At 47.4% G+C, this 22212-nt stretch overlaps 1 protein-coding gene across 4 annotated transcripts in view; it reads right to left on the bottom strand.

Moving 5' to 3' along the window:
- The window catches only part of PKNOX1 (PBX/knotted 1 homeobox 1), a 62558-nt gene that overhangs the window by 23553 nt on the left and 16793 nt on the right, over positions 1-22212 (bottom strand). For all 4 annotated transcript variants that reach the window (XM_031005200.3, XM_031005201.3, XM_063702786.1 and 1 more), the window contains exons 2-3: positions 5642-5748; positions 2452-2579 (exon numbers count right to left, since the gene is read on the bottom strand). In XM_031005200.3, the coding sequence (XP_030861060.1) occupies positions 2452-2579; positions 5642-5692 (179 nt within the window). In that variant the 5' untranslated portion in view covers positions 5693-5748. The remainder of the gene's footprint in view (positions 1-2451; positions 2580-5641; positions 5749-22212) is intronic.

Here is a 22212-nt window from a genome sequence, read left to right as displayed (position 1 = left end):
CTGAGGAGAAAAGAAAAAAAAGAATCCATTTACATTCTACAACTCCATGAGAATGTCTTTGCGTGTACGCCTGCACTACTTCACGTAACACCTCTGTTGGGTGAAAATTCACATGCCACACAGTTCATCCATTTAAAGTATGCAATTCAACAGTTTTTACAGTTGCACGGCCATTGCCACCGTCAACTTTGGAACATTTCCATGATCCCCGCAAAGAAACCCTGTATCCAATAGCAGTCATTCTCCATTTTTTCCCAGACCCCAGCCTATTAGAACCTACTTGCTGTCTCTATATATTTGCCTCTTCTAGACATTTTGTCTAAATGGGAATCGTCTAACATGTGACCATGGTGTCTGGCTTGTTTCCCTCAGCATAAAGTGTCCAAGGCTTACCAGTGTTTTAACAGGTATCAGTACTTTATTCCTTTTTTTTTTTTTTTTGAGACGGAGTCTCACTCTGTCGCCCAGGCTGGAGTGCAGTGGCATGATCTCGGGTCACTGCAACCTCTGCCCTCCCAGGTTTAAGCAATTCTCCTACTCAGCCTCCCCAAGTAGCTGGGACTACAGGCACCCGCCATGATGCCCAGCTAATTTTTTTTATTTTTTGAGATGGAGTTTCGTTCTTGTTGCCCAGGCTGGAGTGCAATGGCGTGATCTCGGTTCACCACAACCTCCACCTCTCGGGTTCAAGCGATTCTCCTGCCTCAGCCTCCCAAGTAGCTGGGACTACAGGCATGCACCACCATGACTCGGCTAATTTTGTATTTTTAGTAGAGACAGGGTTTCTCCATGTTGGTCAGGATGGTCTCAAACTCCTGACCTCAGATGATCCAACCGCCTCAGCCTCCCAAAGTGCTGGGATTACAGGCGTGAGCCACCATGCCTGGCCTAGTTTTTGTTTTAGTAGAGACAAGATTTCGCCATTTTGGCCAGGCTGGTCTCGAACTCCTGACCTAAAGTGATCTGCCCAACTTGGCCTCTCAAAGTCCTGGGATTACAGGCATGAGCCACCGCGCCCGCCACTTCATTCCTTTTACTGCTAAATATTCTTGCATTGCATGGAGATGCCATCATGTGTCTGTTCATTCATCAGTTGATGGGCATGGGCACTGTTTCCAGCTTTTGGCCATGATAGGCTGTGCTGCTATGAAAATTCATGTACACGTTTTTGTGTGGACTTTTTTCATTTGTCTTAGGTATATATACGCATAGGAGTAGAATTGCTGAGTTATATATAATTCTATGCTGAACTTAAAAAAAAAATTTTTTTTTTTTTTTTTTGAGATAGGGCCTCACTCTCTGTCACTCAGACTGGAGTACAGTGGCACGATCTCAGCTCACTGCAACCTCTGCCTACCGGGTTCAAGTGATTCTCCCACGTCAGCCTCCAGAGTAGCTGGGACTACAGGCATGCGCCACCACACCCGGCTAATATTTGTATTTTTTGGTAGAGACAGGGTTTCGCCATGTTGGCCAGTCTGGTCTTGAACTCCTGACCTCAGGTAATCCACCTGCCTCGGCCTTCCAAAGTTCTGGGATTACAGGTGTGAGCCACTGCGCCTGGCAGACTTTTAAATACTAAACCAGTCTGACATTCCCAGGAAAAACTTGACTTGGTCGCTATGTATTATTCTTTTTACATATTGCTAGAATTGATTTGTTAATATTTTATTGATGATTTTTACATCTAAGTTCATGAAGGATATTGGCCTGTATTTTCCTTATTTGGTATTGTCTTTGGTCTTAGTGTCAGAGTGATGTTAATTATAAAGTGAGTTGGGAAGCATTCACTCCTCCTCTACTTCCTGAAAGAGACTATGCAGACTTGCTGCTCTTTTCTTCTTTATATGTTGGGTAGAATTCTCAGTAAAATCATCTGTTCCTGAATATTTCTTTTTGCAAGGTTACACAAAATTTATAGATTGATATTCTAAAACTTTTATAGGTATTAGAAATAACATCTTTGTGTGTGTGTGTGTGTGTGTGTGTGTGTGTGTGTGAGAGAGAGACAGAGTTTCGCTCTTGTTGCCCAGGCTGGAGTGCAGTGGTGCGATCTCAGCTCAATGCAACCTCCGCCTCCCCGGTTCAAGTGATTCTCCTGCCTCAGCCTCCCAAGTAGCTGGGATTACAGACATGTGCCACCATGTCTGGCTAATTTTTGTATTTTTAGTAGAGATGGAATTTCACCATGTTGGCCAGGCTGGTCTCGAACTCTTAACCTCAAGTGATCCGCCCGCCTCAGCCTCCCAAAGTGCTACGATTACAGGCATGAGCCACCACACCTGGCCAGAAATAACATCTTAATCTGAGAAAATTTTCAGCCGAGCAGTTATCACATCATAATGGCACCTCACAACTCTGCCTCGCTACTAGTTCTGGTGTTCCTTTTAACAAACTTGTGGACACTCCTCACTCCTCTGAGGCCCCCACAGCCGGCACCCCAGGCACTACCTATAAATGGCCTGCTTGTCCACATCCATCGGGGTCTGAGACTCCACAGGGGGAGGGCTCACTCCTTCTGCATCGGGTTCAGAGCAGTTTGGATCTTGTTCTGTCTTTAACTCTGTTACTACTTGCATCTGTAAAAGGAGGAAGATAATTCTTATTAGCAAACACAAACTACTACGAGGTATTCCATGCTCCAACAGGAATGCAGTCGGAGTGGGGAATTGCCAGACAGCAGTATGACTGCAATCATATGTAAAGAATGCTACCAACAAAACAGCTTTGAATTTAATGTGCTTTAAAATAAAGGTAAAATTTCCAAACTGCTTAAGAACTGAGATAACCAATGTCTGTGAAATGCTCATGATTTTAAAATAACACTGGCGATGGCCTAATGAAGAGAACGGCACACGTGCAATCTACTCCTCCGTCTACTGCTATATCTCCTCACGTGTAGCAATACTACAGTCAGAGAAGCATAGACAAATAGTCCAAGGTCTTCTTACCATGTCACAGACACAACCTAACCCATACGCTACGTATTTGGGACAGGGTTGAACTTCTCCCATATCTACCCTCAAACCTCAGCAATACATAGCCATAAAAATGTCACTGCATTCAGAAAGGAAAAGGCCAGCTGTGTTTACTTAAAGCCTTTAAAGATACTATCATTTAAACTGCTTTAAACAAGCAATGCCTTTGTCATTTAGGTAAAAAATATTTAAATCGTTAAAAAAAATCAGTTTACAAAAACAAAATTTCGTGAAAGTAAACTTCTAGTTATCCATGAGCAGCAGATTAGACTGTCCTGACCTCAGCTTCCTCAGGACCAGGACGGGCCATTTCTCCCGCGGTGGATTTGGCCATGCTTCTGCCCCTTGAGGAAGCAGCTTGGGGCAGCGGGGGCGAGGAAACCTCATGGGAGCGGGGCCATCCCCACTGTCCAGACAGACTGGGGGCCAGCCATGAACGCCCACCCCCACAGGACGCCTCTCACATCCTCCAGTCCTGCGCTCTCTTCCCTCCAATGTTTTTGCAACAAGGTGACTTCTATTCTGCTGCCTTTAAATAAATGGTACAACATATTAGGAAAACTGTTTTTGTTTCTCTTAAAAAAATAAAATAAAAGCAATAAAGCCCAAGCGGACACAGTATTTGTGTAAGGCGATCTGCCAGCATGTATAAAAAGCCTTAAAAAGGCCAGGCACAGTGGCTTATGCCTGTGATCCCAGCATTTTGGGAGGCCAAGGTGGGCGGATCACTTGAGGTCAGGGGTTCAAGATCAGCCTGGCCAACATGGTGAAACCCTGTCTCTACTAAAAATACAAAAAAATTAGCTGGGCATGGTGGCACACACCTGTAATCCCAGGTACTCAGGAGGCTGAGACAGGAGAATTGCTTGAACCTGGGAGACGGAGGTTGCAGTGAGCTGAGATCACACCACTGCACTCCAGCCGGGGCAACAGAGCAAGACTCCGTCTCAAAATAAATAAATAAGTAAATAAATAAATAAATAATAAAAAATAAGAAGCCTTAAAAGATTCATTTCAGTATTTGAAAAAAAAAATGATTGTGAAAAGAGAGAAACCTAAATGTTCAACCTTGGAAAAATGGCAAAATAATTATGATAGGTCTACGCTGTAGATATATTTCAATGTTTATTTAAAATAATGCTGATGAAACACTTCCCAGGCCCTGGGAAACACTCGGGTATGAAAAGGGCAGTGCTCCAGGTGTCATCTGCACCTGGCACAGCTGCCTGGGAGGAGGTGGCTGGTAGCAACCAGGCTGTGTTGGAGGTGGCCACCGTGCCTTGGTGCACAGGAGGCAGCAGTGGGGTCGGAGCAAAGACCTGGCAGGCAGGAGGGAGAAGAGTGATGGGAACAGTGAGGACTGGTGCTCCAGGGCAGGCAGAGAGGTGCCCAAGATATGCCAGGGAGAGATGTTGGGGGCGTCCTGGGGTCCAGAGGGGCCAGGCGATTCGGGCCACAGAGCAGCTCAGTCTTTGCATGAAACCCACAGGAATCCACAGGGAGCCACTGGAGAGCTCAGGCGGGACATTATTAGATTTGCATTTTAGAAAGAAAAAAAAGTCAATTGGAAATACCAAAGGACTAAGGACTTCTAGGCTAAGGAAGCAGGCTGACTACATCACAGAATTTACCTCCTTTAATTGCTATACAAAGAAAAAAAAAAACACTAACACCACCACCACCACCAACAAAAATCTCTGCCACAGGAACTGAACAAGGACTGGTTGGTAAAACTAACCACCAGGGAAAGGGGGACCCAGCGCCTCAGCTCCTAACCCCTCCTCAGACCTCACCAGCATGGCTCCAATGAGTTTTCCGGAGCCTGATCCTAGCCACCAAAGTCCTCGAGGTGGGGAGGAGAGCCGGGGGGGGGGGGTACTGCACTGCCCCTGCCTGCTGAGCAGGAAAGTAAAGGGCAGGGCCAAATCCCTTCACTGGCTCCAGAGTCAGTGGGATGATGAGCCAAATGCCAGTGGGTTCAGAACACCGTGTTTAACAAGATTGCAGGCCAAGAAAGCCCACAAGGGCCTCAGCCAAGTCTCGATCCACCTGCTCCTCAATTCATTCAGGTCACAGAACACAAAACACTCAGATACTCAAAAGCACAAAACACCACAGCTTCCAGGAGAACAAAGTCTCATCTATGGTGGGAGGGCAATGGAGAGCTGCCCGTGTATGGCACAACCATCCAGGCATGAGCAAGGTACAAAGACAGAGCACTGGGGCCCCTGCAAATTCATTACTGGGACAGCCCCTCTCATGCCTACAACTGGGGAGACAAGTCTACAAGATTCCCATTCAAAAGTTGATCCAGTTAGACACTCAGAAGAGCCACCAGTCAACATGGGAATCTGTCATCATGAAAATCAACTGGGTTTTCTTTCAAAGTAACAGTGCTAATCACTGACATTAAAAAGGTAAATTCCCAAGAAACTGTCATATGACTTAGGGAAGTCAAGATTCCTGGCAATCTTGGTATCAGTTAAGGAAATAGTATTATTCTATGGCTTTTCTTTCTGAACACGAATGTACAATAAATGCATAATATACTAACATTGAGCATGCAACCTCATGGCAATTGAACTGCAAGTATACAAAGCAATGTCCATGCTTGAGTGCCAGGTTGATTTGTAATTAGAATGCAGAATCAAGTTCAAGCTCACCTGTTGCCCATCTTGATAGCTGTCTATACTTAATGTCTGTGTAGCCATCATGGTTCATCAGAATTTTATAAGACATCAAATCATCTTGAGTGAAAAGCGAATGATGTCTGGAGAACAAAACCAGAAAAGCATCAGTTAATAGTCGTAGAGCATTTTTTGTCTCCCTCATTCCATAACATCCAATTTTTTTTTTTTTTGAGACCGAGTTTCACTCTTGTTGCCCAGGCTGGAGTGCAATGGTGCGATCTCGGCTCACCTCAACCTCCGCCTCCCAGGTTCAAGTGATTCTCCTGCCTCAGCCTCCCCAGTAGCTGGGATTACAGTCATGTGCCACCATGCCTGGATAATTTTGTGTTTTTAGTAGAGACGGGGTTTCTCCATGTTGGTCAGGCTGGTCTCGAACTCCCGACCTCAGGAGATCCGCCCGCCTCGGCCTCCCAAAGTGCTGGGATTACAGGCATGAGCCACCACACCCAGCCCATGACATCCAATTTTTTTTTTTTTTTTTCTTTTTTTTTTTTTTTTGAGACGGAGTCTTGCTTTGTCGCCCAGGCTGGAGTGCAGTGGCGCGATCTCGGCTCACTGCAAGCTCCACCTCCCGGGTTCACGCCATTCTCCTGCCTCAGCCTCCCGACATCCAATTTTTTTTAAATACATATTTTTACATGTAGAGAACAAAAAAATTATCCTTAACAGTATGTTATGACCCAAATCCTACTTAGCAACCCTTCACTTACATAGCAATCACTTATTTTCCTGTGCTAGGCCCTGACTTGCTATTACATTTTCAGTCACTGTCATTCATTGCCCAGCTAATATCAAGTCAATGCCTGCCCATGCCAGGCAGCATGCTGGGCCTGGGGTGCGGCAGTGAGCAGGACAGGCAGGGCCTCTGCCTTCCTGACACAAACCAGGCAAGGGAGAGACACAATACACAGGGTCAAGAATGGGCAAAGGGTGAAGTGAGAGGGGGCCTGGGCTGCTTTCCCGGGCCGTGTGGTCGGAGCAGGCCTCGCTGGGAAGATGCTGTTACGCCGAGACTGGAGAGACACGCTGAGATCAGGGAGTTTGGTGTTTCAGAGAGAGGGAACAGCTAACACAGAGGCCTGAGACAGGGGTGGAAAAGAGGCGCTCAGGGAGACTGAGATAGGCATGCTCATATACACACACACATAAGACAGGTAAGTGTGGCGCACTTGCTTCATGACAACAGAAAAACGCAAAATGCCACTTCCGCACTGAAGGATGGAGCAGGAACGTGACCAGCACCTGCAGCATGGGTGTGGAAAAACACTGCAGAGTGGGGGAGAGCACCTGGGCTGGACCACAGCCGGCACGGCCTTGCTGCTGCTGGTGCAGGTCACAGACATTTAGAGTCTGGGCTGCCCTGAGAAGGTCATGTGGAGGTCAAGGGCAGTTGTGCCACTTGTTCTGGACTAGCAAGAACAGCAAAGTTCCCCAAGGAAAGCAGCACTTTAGGAGACAGTGTTAAATGGAAAGAAATCCTGTCCAAGTCTTGCAGGATGCAGAAGGACTACCATCCTGTCCTGAGCGAGACAGTTCAAAGGAACAAGGAGCCGGGCAGTGGCTCACGCCTGTAATCACAGCACTTTGGGAGGCGGAGGCAGGTGGATCACAAGGTCAGGAGTTTGAGACCAGCCTGGCCAACATAGTGAAACCCTGTCTCTACTAAAAATACAAAAATTAGCCGGGCATGGTGGCATGCGCCTATGAGTCCCAGCTACTCAGGAGGCTGAGGCAGCAGAATCGCTTGAACCCAGGAGGCAGAGGTTGCAGTGAGCCAAGATCGTGCCACTGCACTCCAGCCTGGGTGACAGAGCGAGACTCCATCTCCAAAAACAAACAAATGAAAGAAAAAGGAACAAGGAGTCCAGTGAGAACAGCAGCAGCCGTGGCAGCAGCCAGGTCGCCTCTTGAGCACACTGAGCCATCTTAGTGCAATCTGCCCTCACAAAATCCGCGGGAGGCACTGCTGTGATGTCACTTACACCTTAGAAGCCTGAGCAATGTGGCCTCAGCCACCACGATGGCCAGAGGCTGAGCTGGGACTCACCCTCAACAGCGTCATTCTGGAGCCACTAAGGGGGTGCAGTCAAAGGGCACAGGAGGCACAGTCAATGGGGTAAAAGGGAGGGGGCAAAGTTGTGGATACAAGGGAAGGGGCACAGTCAATGAGTACAAGAGAGGAGGTACGGTCAATGGGTACAAGAGTGGGGCCACAGTCAATGGGAGCAGCTTCTGTGGCCTGGGAGGGGAGGGCATGTTGGGACATTTTAAGTTTGAGATGCTTCTCAGACACCCCCATTAAAACTCTGAGCAAGGGAGTCTGGCCTAGAAACGCAGATTTGGCCACCATCAAAGTATAGTTAGTACATGTAGAGGGTAACTGTGTCCTCCAAAAAGATATGTCTAACTGGACACGGCGGTTCATGCCTGTAATCCCAGCACTCTGAGAGCTGATGTGGAAGGACCACTTGAGTTCAGGAGTTCAAGACCAGCCTGGGCAACATAGCAAGACCCTGTGCCTACAATACTAAAAATAAATCTGCCAGGGTGGGTGGCTAAAACTTTATTTTTATTTTTATTTATTTATTTATTTATTTTTTTTTTTTGAGACGGAGTCTTGCTCTGTCACCTAGGCTGGAGTGCAGTGGTGCGATCTCAGCTCACTTGCAAGCCCCATCTCCCAGGTTCACGCCATTCTCCTGCCTCAGCCTCCCGAGTAGCTGGGACTACAGGCGCCCGCGACTACGTCCGGCTAATTTTTTGCATTTTTAGTAGAGACGGGGTTTCACCATGTTAGCCAGGATGGTCTCGATCTCCTGACCTTGTGATCTGCCCGCCTCAGCCTCCCAAAGTGCTGGGATTACAGGCGTGAGCCACTGAGCCCGGCCAACTTTATTTTTAGATATTTAATGTGTTTAAAGCCTTAAGACTTTATGAGACCATTCAGGAAGAGAGAGAACAGCCTGTGCTAGAAGACAGTCTGGAGCTCAGGGAGACAGGAGGACACAGCACAGGATGAAGAACTGCCATGGGACAGCAAAAGAACCAGGTGGTGCCCCCAAAGCCACGTGGAGAAGAAGGACCAAGGATGCAGGAGCGCCAGCCACAGCAAGGACAGCTGAGTGCCAAGGAAGAGGAAGCTGAGTGCCAAGGAAGAGCGGGGCTGAGGGTGCTGCCGATGAGTGGGAGAGCCTGCAGGGAGAAGGCTGTGACTGAGCAATCTCACAGCCCGGGGCAATCCTATCAACACAGGTACACCCTTGCAACATGGCATGGGAGCCACTGGTAACAGAAAAGGTTGGAAACCACTTTCAACAGAAGCCTGGTATAACGGATAATGGCCACCCATGAAATGGAATATGTGCAATTAAAATATGAGGAAAACACTTCACGAACTCTTCCCCAAGACAACTGTTCTACAGAGACCCTACACATCTGCAAACTTGTCACTGAACCTCTCCTAACAGGTCTTCGCCTTGACCATAACCTGGCTCTCCTCCAAATTTCTGCTTTCCCTCCAATTTCACTTCCATCTGCTCCCCTGCACCCCAGTGCAGTGGCTCCAATTCAGCTCCATCACCTCACACCTCAATGGTGGTAGTAGGCTCCTACCTGGTTGTATGAGCCTCTAGTCTTCCCTCTTCCAGTCCATTCTCCAAGCTTTCTTTTTTTCTCCCTTTTTTAGAGATAGGTTCTTGTTCTGTCACCTAGGCTGGACTGCAGTGTTGCAATCATAGCTCACTGGGGCCCCGAACTTCCTGAACTCAAGAGATGCTCCCACCACAGCCCCCCAAATAGCAGGAACTACAGGCCCACACCACCATGCTGGCTAACTTTTTTAATTTTTTGTAGAGATGAAGTCTCGCTATGTTGCTCAGGCTGGTCTTGAATTCCTGGGCTCAAGCAATTCTCCTGCCTCAGCCTCCCAAAGTGCTGGATTACAAGCGTGATATGGTTTAGCTGTGTCCCCACCCAAATCTCATCTTGAATTCCCACGTGTTGTGGGAGGGACCCAGTGGGAGGTAATTGAATCATGGGGGCAAGTCTTTCCCATGTTGTTCTCATGATAGTGAATAAGTCTCACATGAGATCTGATGGTTTTAAAAAGAAGAATTCCCCTGTACGTGCGCTCCTCTCTTTGCCTGCTGCCATCCATGTAAGACATAATTTGCTTTTCCTTGCCTTCCGCCATGATTGTGAGGCTTCCCCAGCCATGTGGAACTGTAACTCCATTAAACCTCCTTCTTTTGAAAACTGCCCAGTCTTGGGTATGTCTTTATCAGCAGCATGAATATGGACTAACACTGTAAATTGGTACCAGGAGTGGGGTGTTGCTGAAAAGATACCCAAAAATGTAGAAGTGACTTTGGAACTGGGTAAGAGGCAGAGGGTGCAACAGTTTGGAGGGCTCAGAAGAAGACAGGAAAATGCAGGAAAGTTTGGAACTTCCTAGAGACTTGTTGAATGGCTTTGACAAAAATGCTGATAATTATATGAACAGTAAAGTCCAGGCTGAGGAGGTCTTGGAGGTGGGGAACAACTTGTTGGGAACTGGAGCAAAGGTGACTTGTTATGTTTTAGCAAAGAGACTGGCAACATTTTGCCCCTGCCCTAGAGATCTGTGGAACTCTGAACTTGAGAGATGATTTAGGGTATCTGGTGGAAGAAATTTCTAAGTAGCAAAGCATTCAAGAGGTGACTTGGGTGCTGTTGAAAGCATTCGGTTTTATAAAGTAAGCAGAGAATGAAAGTTTGGAAAATTTGCAGCCTGACAATGTGATAGAAAAGAAAATCCCAGCCGGGAGCAGTGGCTCATGCCTGTAATCCCAGCACTTTGGGAGTCTGAGGCAGGAGGATCATGAGGTCAGGAGTTTGAGACCAGCCTGGCCAACATGGAGAAACCCCGTCTCTACTAAAAATACGAAAATTAGCCGGGCTTGGTGGTGCACGCCTGTAATCCCAGCTACTCAGGAGGCTGAGGCAGGAGAATTGTTTGAACCCGGGAGGCAGAGATTGCAGTGAACCAAGATTGCGCCACTACACTCCAGCATGGGTGACAGAGTGAGACTCCATTTCAAAAGAAAAAAAAAAGAAAAAGAAAAAGAAAAGAAAATCCCATTTCCTGAGGAAAAATTCAAGCTGGCTGCAGAAATTTGCATAAGTAATGAGAAGCCTAATGTTAATCCCCAAGACAATGGGGAAAATGTCTCCAGGGCATTTCAGAAGTCCTCATGGCAGCCCCTCCCATCACAGGCCCAGAGGCCTAGAAGGAAAAACTGGTTTCATGGGCCAGGCCCAGGGTCCTTGTGCTGTGTGCAGCATAGGGACTTGGTGCCCTGCATCCCAGCCGCTCCAGCCGTGGCTGAAAAGGGCCAATGTAGAACCCGGGCCTTGGCTTCAGAGGGTACCTCAAGCCTTGGCAGCTTCCACGTGGCATTGGGCCTGCGAGTGCACAGAAGTCAAAAATTGAGGTTTGGGAACCTCCGCCTAGATTTCAGAAAATATACAGAAATGCCTGGATGTCCAGGCAGATGTTGGCTGCAAGGGCGGGGCTCTCATGGAGAACGTCTGCTAGGACAGTATGGAAGGGAAATGTGGCACTGGAGGCCTCACAGAGTCCCTATTGGGGCACTGCCTAGTGGAGCTGTGAGAAGATGGCCACTGTCCTCCAGACCCCAGAATGGTAGATCTACCAACAGCTTGCACCATGCACCTGGAAAAGCTGCAGACACTAAATGCCAGCCCGTGAAAGCAGCTGGGAGGGAGGCTGTATCCTGCAAAGCCACAGGGGCGGAGATGCCCAGGACCATGGGAACCCACCTCTTCCATCAGCATAACCTGGATGTGAGACATGCAGTCAAAGGAAATCATTTTGGAGCTTTAAGAGTTGACTGTCCTGCTGGATTTCAGACTTACATGGGAGCCTGTAGCCTCTTTATTTTGGCCAATTTCTCCTATTTGAAATGGCTGTATTTACCCAATGCCTGTACCCCAACTGTATTTAGGAAGTAACTAACCCGCTTTTGATTTTACAGGCTCATACGTGGAAGGGACTTGCCTTATCTCAGATGAGACTTTGGACTGTGGACTTTTAAGTTAATGCTGAAATGAGTTAAGACTTTGGGGGACTGTTGGGAAGGCATGATTGGTTTTGAAACATGATTGTGAGATTTGGGAGGGGGCAGGGGCACAATGATATGGTTGGCTGTGTCCCCACCCAAATCTCATCTTGAATTCCCACATGTTATGGGAGGGAGCTGGTGGGAAGTAGTTGAATCATGGGGGCAAGTCTTTTCTGTGCTGTTCTCATGATAGTGAATAAGTCCCACAAGATCTGATGGTTTTAAAAAGAGGAGCTCCCCTGCACACATGCTCCTCTCTTTGCCTGCTGCCATCCATGTAAGACATGACTTGCTCTTCCTCGTCTTTCACCATGATTGTGAGGCTTCCCCAGCCATGTGGAACTGTAAGTCCAATTAAACCTCTTTCTTTTGTAAATTGCCCAGCCTTGGGTACATCTTTATCAGCAGTGTGAAAATGGACAACACAAGGTGTGAGCTACCTGAGTAGACCCATTCTCCAAGCTTTCTAAAATGGAAATCTGATCATGTGACTCACGTGCTTAAAATTGCCTCTGCCCAACCCTCACCCTCAGGCATCAGCATCCCCTCACTGACCCCCTTCCACACTCCAAGTTGTATAAACAAACCAATCACCACATTTAGCTTCCCCAGCATGCCAGGTTCTCTCCCACCCCTGGGTCCTCCCCAGCCTGATAGTTCTGCCCAGACACACTTCCCTCTCAGCATGGCTAGGTGGAGAACATGCATCGCCCACATCACCTTCTCCAGAAAGCCTTCCTGATGAATCTCACCCACACTGGGGTTAAGTTTGTCCCTGCTGGGCCCTCACACAGCACCCTCTGCTCAGCCCCACAGTATTTCAGTTGTTCATTTGGACTACAAGTTCCTTAAGGGCCAGGGGCCCGTCTTGCTGCATCCCCAACTACTAGCGCTGTCTCTGATGTCAATAGGCACTAAATACAAATGCTTCCTGAAGTTAATCACTGACATTATACATTTTTGGACACATAATTTGCTTGACTTCATCCCATATCTCCTTGTTCCACTTTAGGCAATTTTAATTTTTTTTGTTTGGCTGATGCACAGTTGACAAAATATTTTACAATTTTAATTTTTATGACTGTTACTCAAGTGGTTGCTGGAACGTAAGGCTCCCGAGGCCATGCACTGTGTCTGAGTCAACCTCCATCCCCACAGAGGCAGCGTCTGCTGATGCATAGCACTAGTCCTGTGGAGAGGTGTTGAAAATGAGTCAGCAGGGCTTTGTGAAACCATCTCTAAGTCCTAGTTTGCTTGGGAAAAATGAAATAAACAGCATATGGGGCCAGACGTTATGGCTCATGCCTGTAATTCCAGCTCTTTGGGAGGCTGAGGTGGGAGGATCACCTGAGGTCAGGAATTCGAGACCAGCCTGACCAAAATAGCGAAACCCCATCTCTACTAAAAATACAAAAATTAGCTGGGCATGGTGGCACATGCCTGTAGTCCCAGCTACTTGGGAGGCTGAGGCAAGAAAATCGCTTGAACCTGGGAGGCAAAGGTTGCAGTGAGCCGAGATCATGCCATGCACTCCAGCCGGGATGACAGAGACTCTATTTAAAAAAAAAAAAAAAATCAAATACAAAAACTAGCTAAATTAGCTGAGTACGGAGGCTCACACCTGTAATCCCAGCACTTTGGGAGGCCGAGGTGGGAGGATCACTTGAGCCCAGGAGTTCAAGACCAGCCTGGGCAACAGAACGAGACCCCATCTCTACAAAAAAATTTTTTAAAAATTAGCTGAGCATGGTGGCTAACTTATATGGGTTTCTATGTAGTTGTGCTAGCTTCCAAAGAGTTCCAAATAAACAAAACTTGCAGCAAACACATCTGAGAAGGTCTGTAGCAATACAGCCACAACACAGTCAGCCACTTTGTTGGGAGACAATTCTTTATGAGAACTGTCCATGGTGAGACTCCATTTTTAAGTCTCAGCATCTAGGCTTTCTAAGCAAACTTGGTTAAAGGATGATGGACTTACACACACATCTGGAAAGCTGGCGCCAGTGCACTGCTCAGGAGAGATCGGGACTCCCCGAGTGTTTATGGTCCAGAGGAGTGATGCTAGCGGCCTTCCTTCCACAAGAATCCTGTTAGGTCAGTTCAGCCAGAACCCCCTGCACCCTGATGTTTCCTCTTAGTTAAATTTTCCGTCCATGGCCCCCACTCCTGCTCCTAGGTCTCCCCCACTACACAATCCCATTGCAGCCGTCCCTATACCCATCATGATCATCCTGAACAGCCTGCCCTTTGTCTTGCTTTTCTGAGACAAGGTCTTGCTCTGTCACCTAGGCTGGAGTACAGTGGTGCAATCATGGTGCACTGACTGCAGCCTCGAACCCCTGGACTCAAGTGATCCTCCTGCCTCAGCCTCCCACGGAGCTAGGACTACAGGCTCACACCACCACACTTGGCTAATTTTTAAAAATTTCTGTAGACATGAGGTTTCACTTTGTTGCCCAGGCTGGTCTCAAGCTCCCGGCCTCAAGCTATCGTCCTGCCTTGCCTCCCAAAGCACTAAATGCCTTGCCATCTTTAATAAGGGTCAGAATAAGTTTTTCTTTAAAAATATAAATACATAAATGAATAGATGGGGAGCAGAAAAAGCTCTAAAATACAAGAGTTCTCTAATGTGTAGAGGATGACGACAGCTTTCAAACATCACCATTCGGCAACCACCACAGTAAGCCGTTTCAGACAGGAATCATCAATGGATGCTAACACTAGTTTGTGAAAGTATGAGAAACAGGAAATGTACATAATCTCAAAGTACCTGCCACAAGATACATTTCATTTTTTATTTTTTTGAGATGGGTTCTTGCTCTATTCCCAGGCTGGAATGCAGTGGCAAGACTCTGGCTCACTGCAGCCTCAACCTCCCAGGTTAAAGCAATCCTCACACTTCAGTCTCTTGAGTAGCTAGAACTACAGGCACATGCCACCATACCTGGCTAATTTTTGCATTTTTTTGTAGACAGGGGTCTCACTCTGTTGCCCAGGCTGGTCTTGAACTCTTGGGCTCAAGCCGTCTTGCTACCTCTGCCTCCCAAAGTGCTGGGATTACAGGCATGTGCCATAGCACCAGGCTCAAGACACTTATTAATTACAAAGGGAAAACAATGATGCAATGAAAAGGATACACTCTACTGGCTTCTGTGCAGTCCTTCCTAAAATGCAAGCTGTGAGTCCAATCCTCAGCACACACCCAGGAACCCAAACTGAGAGGCACTCTATAAAGAAACTGGAAAAATAAAAGTAAACGGCCAGGTGTGGTGGTTCACACCTGTAATCCCAGCACTTTGGGAGGCTGAGGCAGGTGGATTACCTGAAGTCAGGAGTTCGAGACCAGCCTGGCCAAGATGGTAAAACCCCATCTCTACTAAAAATACAAAAATCAGCTGGATATGGTGGCAGGCACCTGTAATCCCAGCTACTGAGGAGGCTGAGGTAGAAGAATCGCTTGAACCCAAGAGGCGGAGGCTGCAGTAAGTCAAGATTGCGCCACTGCACCCCAGCCTGGGCGACAGAGCAAGACTCCGTCTAAAAAAAAAAAAAAAAGAAAGAAAAAAGAAAAGAAACAACAAACCAAATGTGGTATGTGATCTTGGTTTCAAAAACAAACACTGTAAAAGACAACTTAAGGAAATTTGAGGAGATATGAATATATAGTATTATATACTATTAGAGATTGAGTGTTATTTTGATGGTGTGATAAAGCTATAAGCTCACAGCATAAATATCACCATTTTGAGAAGTACGTGCTCAATGTTTAGTTGTATGACCATGATATCCAAAACTTACTTTCAAATGGATCAACAAAAATATAAACATAAATAAATTGGGTCCAGATAACAACAACTGTTGAATCTAGGTAGCAGATAATCAAGATTCTACTCTCAGATTGTCTTTCAAAATGTTCATAATATGAGGGAAAAGTCAGAATTTCAAAATGTATAGATTGGTAGTCCCTCTAACAAAACGGGTTAAAACAGTCAGGTACAGTGGCACGTGCCTGTAATCCTAGCATTTTGGGAAGCCAATGTGGGTGGATCACTTGAGGCCAGGAGTTCAAGACCTGTCTGGCCAACATGGTGAAACCCCGTCTCTACTAAAAATACAAAAATTGGCTGGGTGCAGTGGCTCACGCCTGTAATCCCAGCACTTTGGGAGGCCGAGGCAGGAGAACTGCTTCAACCCGGGAGGCGGAGGCTGCAGTGAGCTGAGATTGTGTCACTGCACTCCAGCCTGGGTGACAGAGCAAGACTCCGTCTCAAAAAAAAAAAAATAAAATAAAATAAAAATAAATAAATAAATAAATATATATATGGTCTGATAATTTAAGTTGTTCAAAGGCCGTCTTAAAGGTGAAAGTTAAAACTTACTAAATTTGGCTGGGCATGGTGGCTCACACATGTAATCCCAGCACTTTGGGAGGCTGAGGCAGGCAGATCACTTGGGGCCAGGAGTTTGAGACCAGCCTTCCCAACATGGTAAGACCCCATTGCTATTAAAATACAAAAATTAGCCGGGTGTGGTGTTGTGCCTATAGTCCCAGCTACTTGGGGGGCTGAGGAGGGAGGAAGGCTTGAGCCAGAGAGGCGGAAGTTGCGGTGAGCTGAGATCAGGCCACTGCATGCCAGCGTGGGTGACAGAGCAAGACTGCCTCAAAAAAAATTGTCTAAACTTTACAAAGAGAATAAAATTAGCAACTTCTATATAAAATAGAGGAAAACCAAGCCTGTAACTCTCTACCTTAATAAATGTTGATTTTAAAATAAACTTAAATAATCTTTTCTGTGTCAAAGCCTCATTTTAAAGGGCATTAAAAACTTTTAGCAAGAAAACCTAGATGCTAAAGGTTTTTTTTATTCACAATAACAAAAATTGGAAACAAACCTACCCATCCATCGACAGGGAACAGGGAAGTCAACTGCACTCACCCGTCGTGCGATCACAACACACGAGGCAGAGTGGGAAAGAGTTTGAGGTCACTGTCCGGTGAGAAGGCAGGGCATACAAGTCTACACACTTCACCGAGCCCTTCACTCATTCCACACATATTTACCGAATGTCTTCTTTATGCCTGGCTGTTCTAAGTGCTGAGGATAGAGCAGCAAACAAAACAATGTCTCTGCTGTCAAGAAACAATTTATTTTATTCTGAGACAGGGTCTCACTCTGTCACCCATGCTGGAATGCAGTGGCACATTCATGGCTCACTGTAGCCACAACTTCCCAGGCTCAAGCAATCCTCCCACCTCAGTCTCCTTAGTAGCTAGGACTACGGGCGTGTGTCACCAAGCCCAGCTAATTTTTGTATTTTTTACAGAGACGGTGTCTCACTATGCGGCCCAGGCTGGCCTCAAACTCCTGGGCTCAAGCGCTCCTCCTGCCTCAGCTTCCTAAAGTGCTGGGATTACAGGCATGAGCCACCATGCTTGATCAACTTTATAACACTTTTTAAATGTATTTATGGACTCATGTGGGGAAAAGAGACATCATTATAACAACAGATCATCCCCTCCACGAGCACGGGATCTTCTTCATTTATCAGACCCACGCCTTCGTCCAGGATTAAGTCTGATGGTCTTCTTTCTGGAGGTCTTCTGAGATTAATTCCTAAACACTTTATGGGCTTTCTGGTCACCACCTCAAGAGCAGTCACACTTTCTGGTGGGCTGCCGGTAGAAGTATCACTGGTTTATGTAGACTGACCTTGTATCTGGCAACTGTTCTGGATCCTCCTGTGGTTCTAACAGTTTACGGAGATTCCACTGGTTTTCTCAGTAAATATTATTATCTATAAATCATGCAGATATGGTCCGGCGCAGTGGCTCACACCTGTAATCCTAACACTTTGGAAGGCTGAGGCGGGCGGATCACTTGTGGTCTGGAGTTCGAAACCAGACTGGCCAACATGGTGAAATCCCGTTTCCACTTAAAAATACAAAAAAAAATTAGCCGGGCGTGGAGGCGCATGCCTGTAATCCCAGCTACTCGGGAGGCTGAGGCAGGAGAATTGCGTGAATCCGGGAGGTGGAGGTTGCAGTGAGCCAAGATCATGCCACTGCCCTCCAGCCTGGGCGACAGAGCAAGACTCTGTCTCAAATAAATAAACAAATAAATAAAAAATCATGCAGATATAATCTCAGTCAAACTTCCTCCAAAGTAAATAAAATAAAATAAATAAAATAAAACTGCTCTCAAATGTAAATGGAGAAATAAAGGGTCTGTGAGTAGCTAGGTTACCCTTAAAAGAGCTAAGAGGCCAGGTGCAATGGCTCCTGCCTGTAATCCCAGCACTTTGGGAGGCTGAGGTGGAAGGATCGTTTGAGCTCAGGAGTTCAAGACCAGCCTGGGCAACACAGTGAGACCTTATCTCTACTAAAAATCCAAAAATTTAGCTGGGCGTGGTGGCACATGTCTGTAGTCCCAGCTGCTTGAGAGGCTGAGGCAGGGGGATCACTTGAGTCTGGGAGGTCGAGGCTGCAGTGAGCCGTGATCATACCACTGTACTCCAGCCTGGGCGACAAAGGGAGACCCTGCCTTGCCTTAAAAAAAAAAAAAAAAAAAAAAGGCTGGGCGCAGTGGCTCACGCCTGTAATCCCAACACTTTGAGAGGCTGAGCCGGTGGATCACCTGAGGTCAGGAGTCTGAGACCAGCCTGGCCAACATGGTGAAACCCCGTGTCTACTAAAAATACAAAAATTAGCCGGGCATGGTGGTGTGTGCCTGTAATCCCAGCTACTCCGGAGGCTGAGCCAGGAGAATCACTTGCACCCGGGAAGCGGAGGCTGCAGTGAGCCCAGACTGCACCACTGCACTCCAGCCCGGGCAACAGAACGAGACTCTGTTTCAAAAAAAAAAAAAAAAAAAAAGAGTTAATGAATACCAAATTTTAAAATATACTACAAAGCCACAGTAACAGCAAAAAAAAAAAAAAAAACCAAAGTGGGTAACCATACAGGAACAGACCCACAGGCCAAGGGAGCAGGAGAAATAAGGCAGTAGACTTGCCAGGGCTTTTTAAATGCCAAAACTGCATAAAGTTTTAGAATTGTGAAAAAAAAAAAAAAAGTTTTAGAATTGTGATGTTTTTACAAAAATCTCTTTGAACACAACCACTTCCACAAACTGAAGGTGCTGGTGGAACAGTCAACAGGAGTGGGGCCAGTCTCGCTCCCACCTAACCCTGCAGCAGGGCCGCGTGGAGGCCCGGCCCAGCCACTCAAGGCGCCTGGAAGCTCGGCCTGCGAGTCCTGTTGATGTAGGCTCTGCGGAGGCGAGACGGACATTCGTTCAGTCAGCGTTTTGAGTGTCAGGAGAAGAATGGAGCTTCGTGAGGGGAGGAAAGGGGCAGTGAGGGCAGACAGAGCTGTGTCTACTACATGCCAAGGCCAGTGCATCCCCCAACTCTATGGCATTTCTCCCATCGAGACACGAGGTCTTTGTCCCTTCCTCTGCAATCCAGGTTGACCTGAGTGACTCATGTGAGAACAAGAGAATGCAGTGGAAACGATGGTGTGCGACTCCAGAGCTGGGTCAGAAAAGGCGAGGAGGCTTCCATCTTGTTCATAGTGACACTCCGACTACCAGGAAGCCCCATGCTGTGAGGAACGCCCCCCGACACTGCTATGAGAAAGCCCCCTAATGACATAAAGGAGACCCCCAGTGCTGAGGAAGCCCCCCAGTGCTGTGAGGAAGCCCCCAATGATATCAAAGAAGCCCCCAGTGCTATTAGGGAGCCCCCGATACTGTGAGGAAGACCCCCATTGCTGTGAGGAAGCCCCTCAGTGATATAAAGGAAACCCCTCAATGCTTGAGGGAGCCCTCCCCAATGATATAAAGGAAGCCCCAGTGCTGTGAGGGAACCGAATCCCCCAGTGCTGTGAGGGAACCCCCAGTGCTGTGAGGAAGCCCCAGTGCTGTGAGGAACCCCCCAGTGCTGTGAGGAACCCCCCAGTGCTGTGAGGAACCCCCAGTGCTGTGAGGAGCCCCCAGTGCTGTGAGGGAAGCCCCCAGTGCTGTGAGGGAAGCTCCCAGTGCTGTGAGGGAAGCCCCCAGTGCTGTGAGGAACCCCCAGTGCTGTGAGGAACCCCCAGTGCTGTGAGGGAAGCCCCCAGTGCTGTGAGGAATCCCCAGTGCTGTGAGGAACCCCCCAGTGCTGTGAGGAGCCCCCAGTGCTGTGAGGAGCCCCCAGTGCTGTGAGGAAGCCCCCAGTGCTGTGAGGGAACCCCCAGTGCTGTGAGGGAAGCCCCCAGTGCTGTGAGGAGCCCCCAGTGCTGTGAGAGAAGCCCCCAGTGCTGTGAGGGAAGCCCCCAGTGCTGTGAGGGAAGCCCCCAGTGCTGTGAGGAAGCCCCCAGTGCTGTGAGGAACCCCCAGTGCTGTGAAGAACTCCTCTAAACTGTGGAGAAGCCCGGGTCCTGTGGAGTCTGCACGTGTGCTCTGGTCAGTATCGCCAGCTCGTGTTCCAGCTGACAGATTTCAGTAAGCGCCTCCAGAAGATACCATTCCTCAGTCATTACGTCACCCCCAGCCGCTGAGTCGTCCCAGCTGAGGACTCAGACATCCTGGAGGAGACACGGCCACTTCCTCTCCATATTCCTGGTCCACAGAATTTGTCCACATAATAAAATGGTTTTTTGCCACTAACAGTGTGACCGGGGGGTTCACACTAGTTGTGACCAGACTACTCTAGAAGACGCAGATAGGTTAGTTGTCCTTGTTTCGCTGTTGAGGAGACAGATGTACCAGAGGTTGGGTGACTTCAATCTATCCAGCTCCAAAGCCCTGCTATTTCTTCTACACAGCCTGACCTCTGACGATAAAATAATTGTGCTTCTAAGATAAGGTCGAACTCACAAGGACAGGACACTTGTCAACCATCTGTACAACTCTGGTGCCTGCAACAGTGAATTACATCAATTCAACCTATGAATTATGCCATTATTCAAAATGGGAAACACAGGGTGAGCTGATGAAGCAGGCGGCCCATGAGGCAAGCACCACGAAAGACGCTCAGCTGTGACCAGAATGCAGCTTCCAAAGCCACATGAGTGTAACATGCTCTGCAGGGTGTGAAGAAAGTGATGTCCTGTGGCTTATTTGTAGTAGTGCATCTCCAGCAACAGCGAAGGTTTGGAAGCTGAGTGCAGTGACACGATCCAGCTTGGCTGATAGAGCAAGATCCCATCTCAAAAAGTAAGTGTAAGTCAGTAAGTACATAAATAAATAAATAAGTTAAAATGTGATTACTAACAATTCACATACTAAAAACTGCCCAGGGTTTCTTTTTAGTTATTTTGTCTTTAGGATTTACCCTGCTAGGATGTACAATACAATTTGTTTTTTTGGTTTTTTTTTTTTTTTGAGACGGAGTCTCGCTCTGTCGCTCATGCTGGAGTGCAGTGGCACGATCTCGGCTCACTACAAGCTCCGCCTCTGCCTCTGGGGTTCCCGCCATTCTCCTGCCGCAGCCTCCCGAGTAGCTGGGACTACAGGCACCCGCCACCATGCCCGGCTAAATTTTTTTGTATTTTTAGTAGAGACGGGATTTCACTGTGTTAGCCAGGATGGTCTCAATCTCCTGACCTCGTGATCCGACTGCCTCGATCTCCCAAAGTGCTGGGACTACAGGCGTGAGCCACCACGCCTGGCCAATACAATTTGTTTTGAAGTCACTTGAAATAACTCCTCTCTGTATAGTTAAGCCACCAACTCAATTTGTGGTTTGGTTATTTTTATTCGTTTTGCTTTCAGGGTTTTTTTTTTTTTTTCTTTTTCTGTAGAGACGGGGTCTGGCTGTTTCCAAGGCTGGTATCGAACTCTTGGCTTCAAGCGATCCTCCCACCTTGGCCTCACGAAATGCTGGGATTACAGCTGTGAGTCACAGTGCCCGGCTGCTTTCAATTTTTAGACACTACTTCCCCCCAACTTTTGGCTTCATTTTATTTTAAAACTATATTAAAACATCCATATAGTTTTGACAAGGTTCAGGACATGCTACCCCAACATGTGGCACCTGGGCACACTGAATATTTGAAGCTGAAAGAATTTGAGAAGCAGCTTGTGCAGGAACATCTCTCTGACCTTCCCCGACCCTTCTCTCCTGAGGCAGGTCACGAAACCTAGGAAGGACTTTCTGACCCTCCCCCAAAGCAGGTGGTAAGACCCTCATGTGAGAAGTGCCCTCCGTATCTACGGGGGGAGGAAACATGCTGACCTCCAAAGAAGGATACAGAGAGAAATCTGAACAGACCTTGCTAAGTTTCCCCCAGTTCATTGCATTTAGCTCACACTCCTCCTATCATAGTTCTCCATAGCTTTTCATTGCTCATCAAACCTAACACAAAACCACTCAGGTTTAACCATTTCCTTGGGTCATTTCCTTATAAAGGCTCCCATGTCATGTAAAACTTATATT

The sequence above is a fragment of the Gorilla gorilla genome, chromosome 22, assembly GCF_029281585.2.
Source record: "Gorilla gorilla gorilla isolate KB3781 chromosome 22, NHGRI_mGorGor1-v2.1_pri, whole genome shotgun sequence".
NCBI classification, from domain to species: domain Eukaryota; kingdom Metazoa; phylum Chordata; class Mammalia; order Primates; family Hominidae; genus Gorilla; species Gorilla gorilla.
Note: the sequence above shows the minus strand (reverse complement) of the source record. Positions and strands in the feature narration are given on the sequence as shown.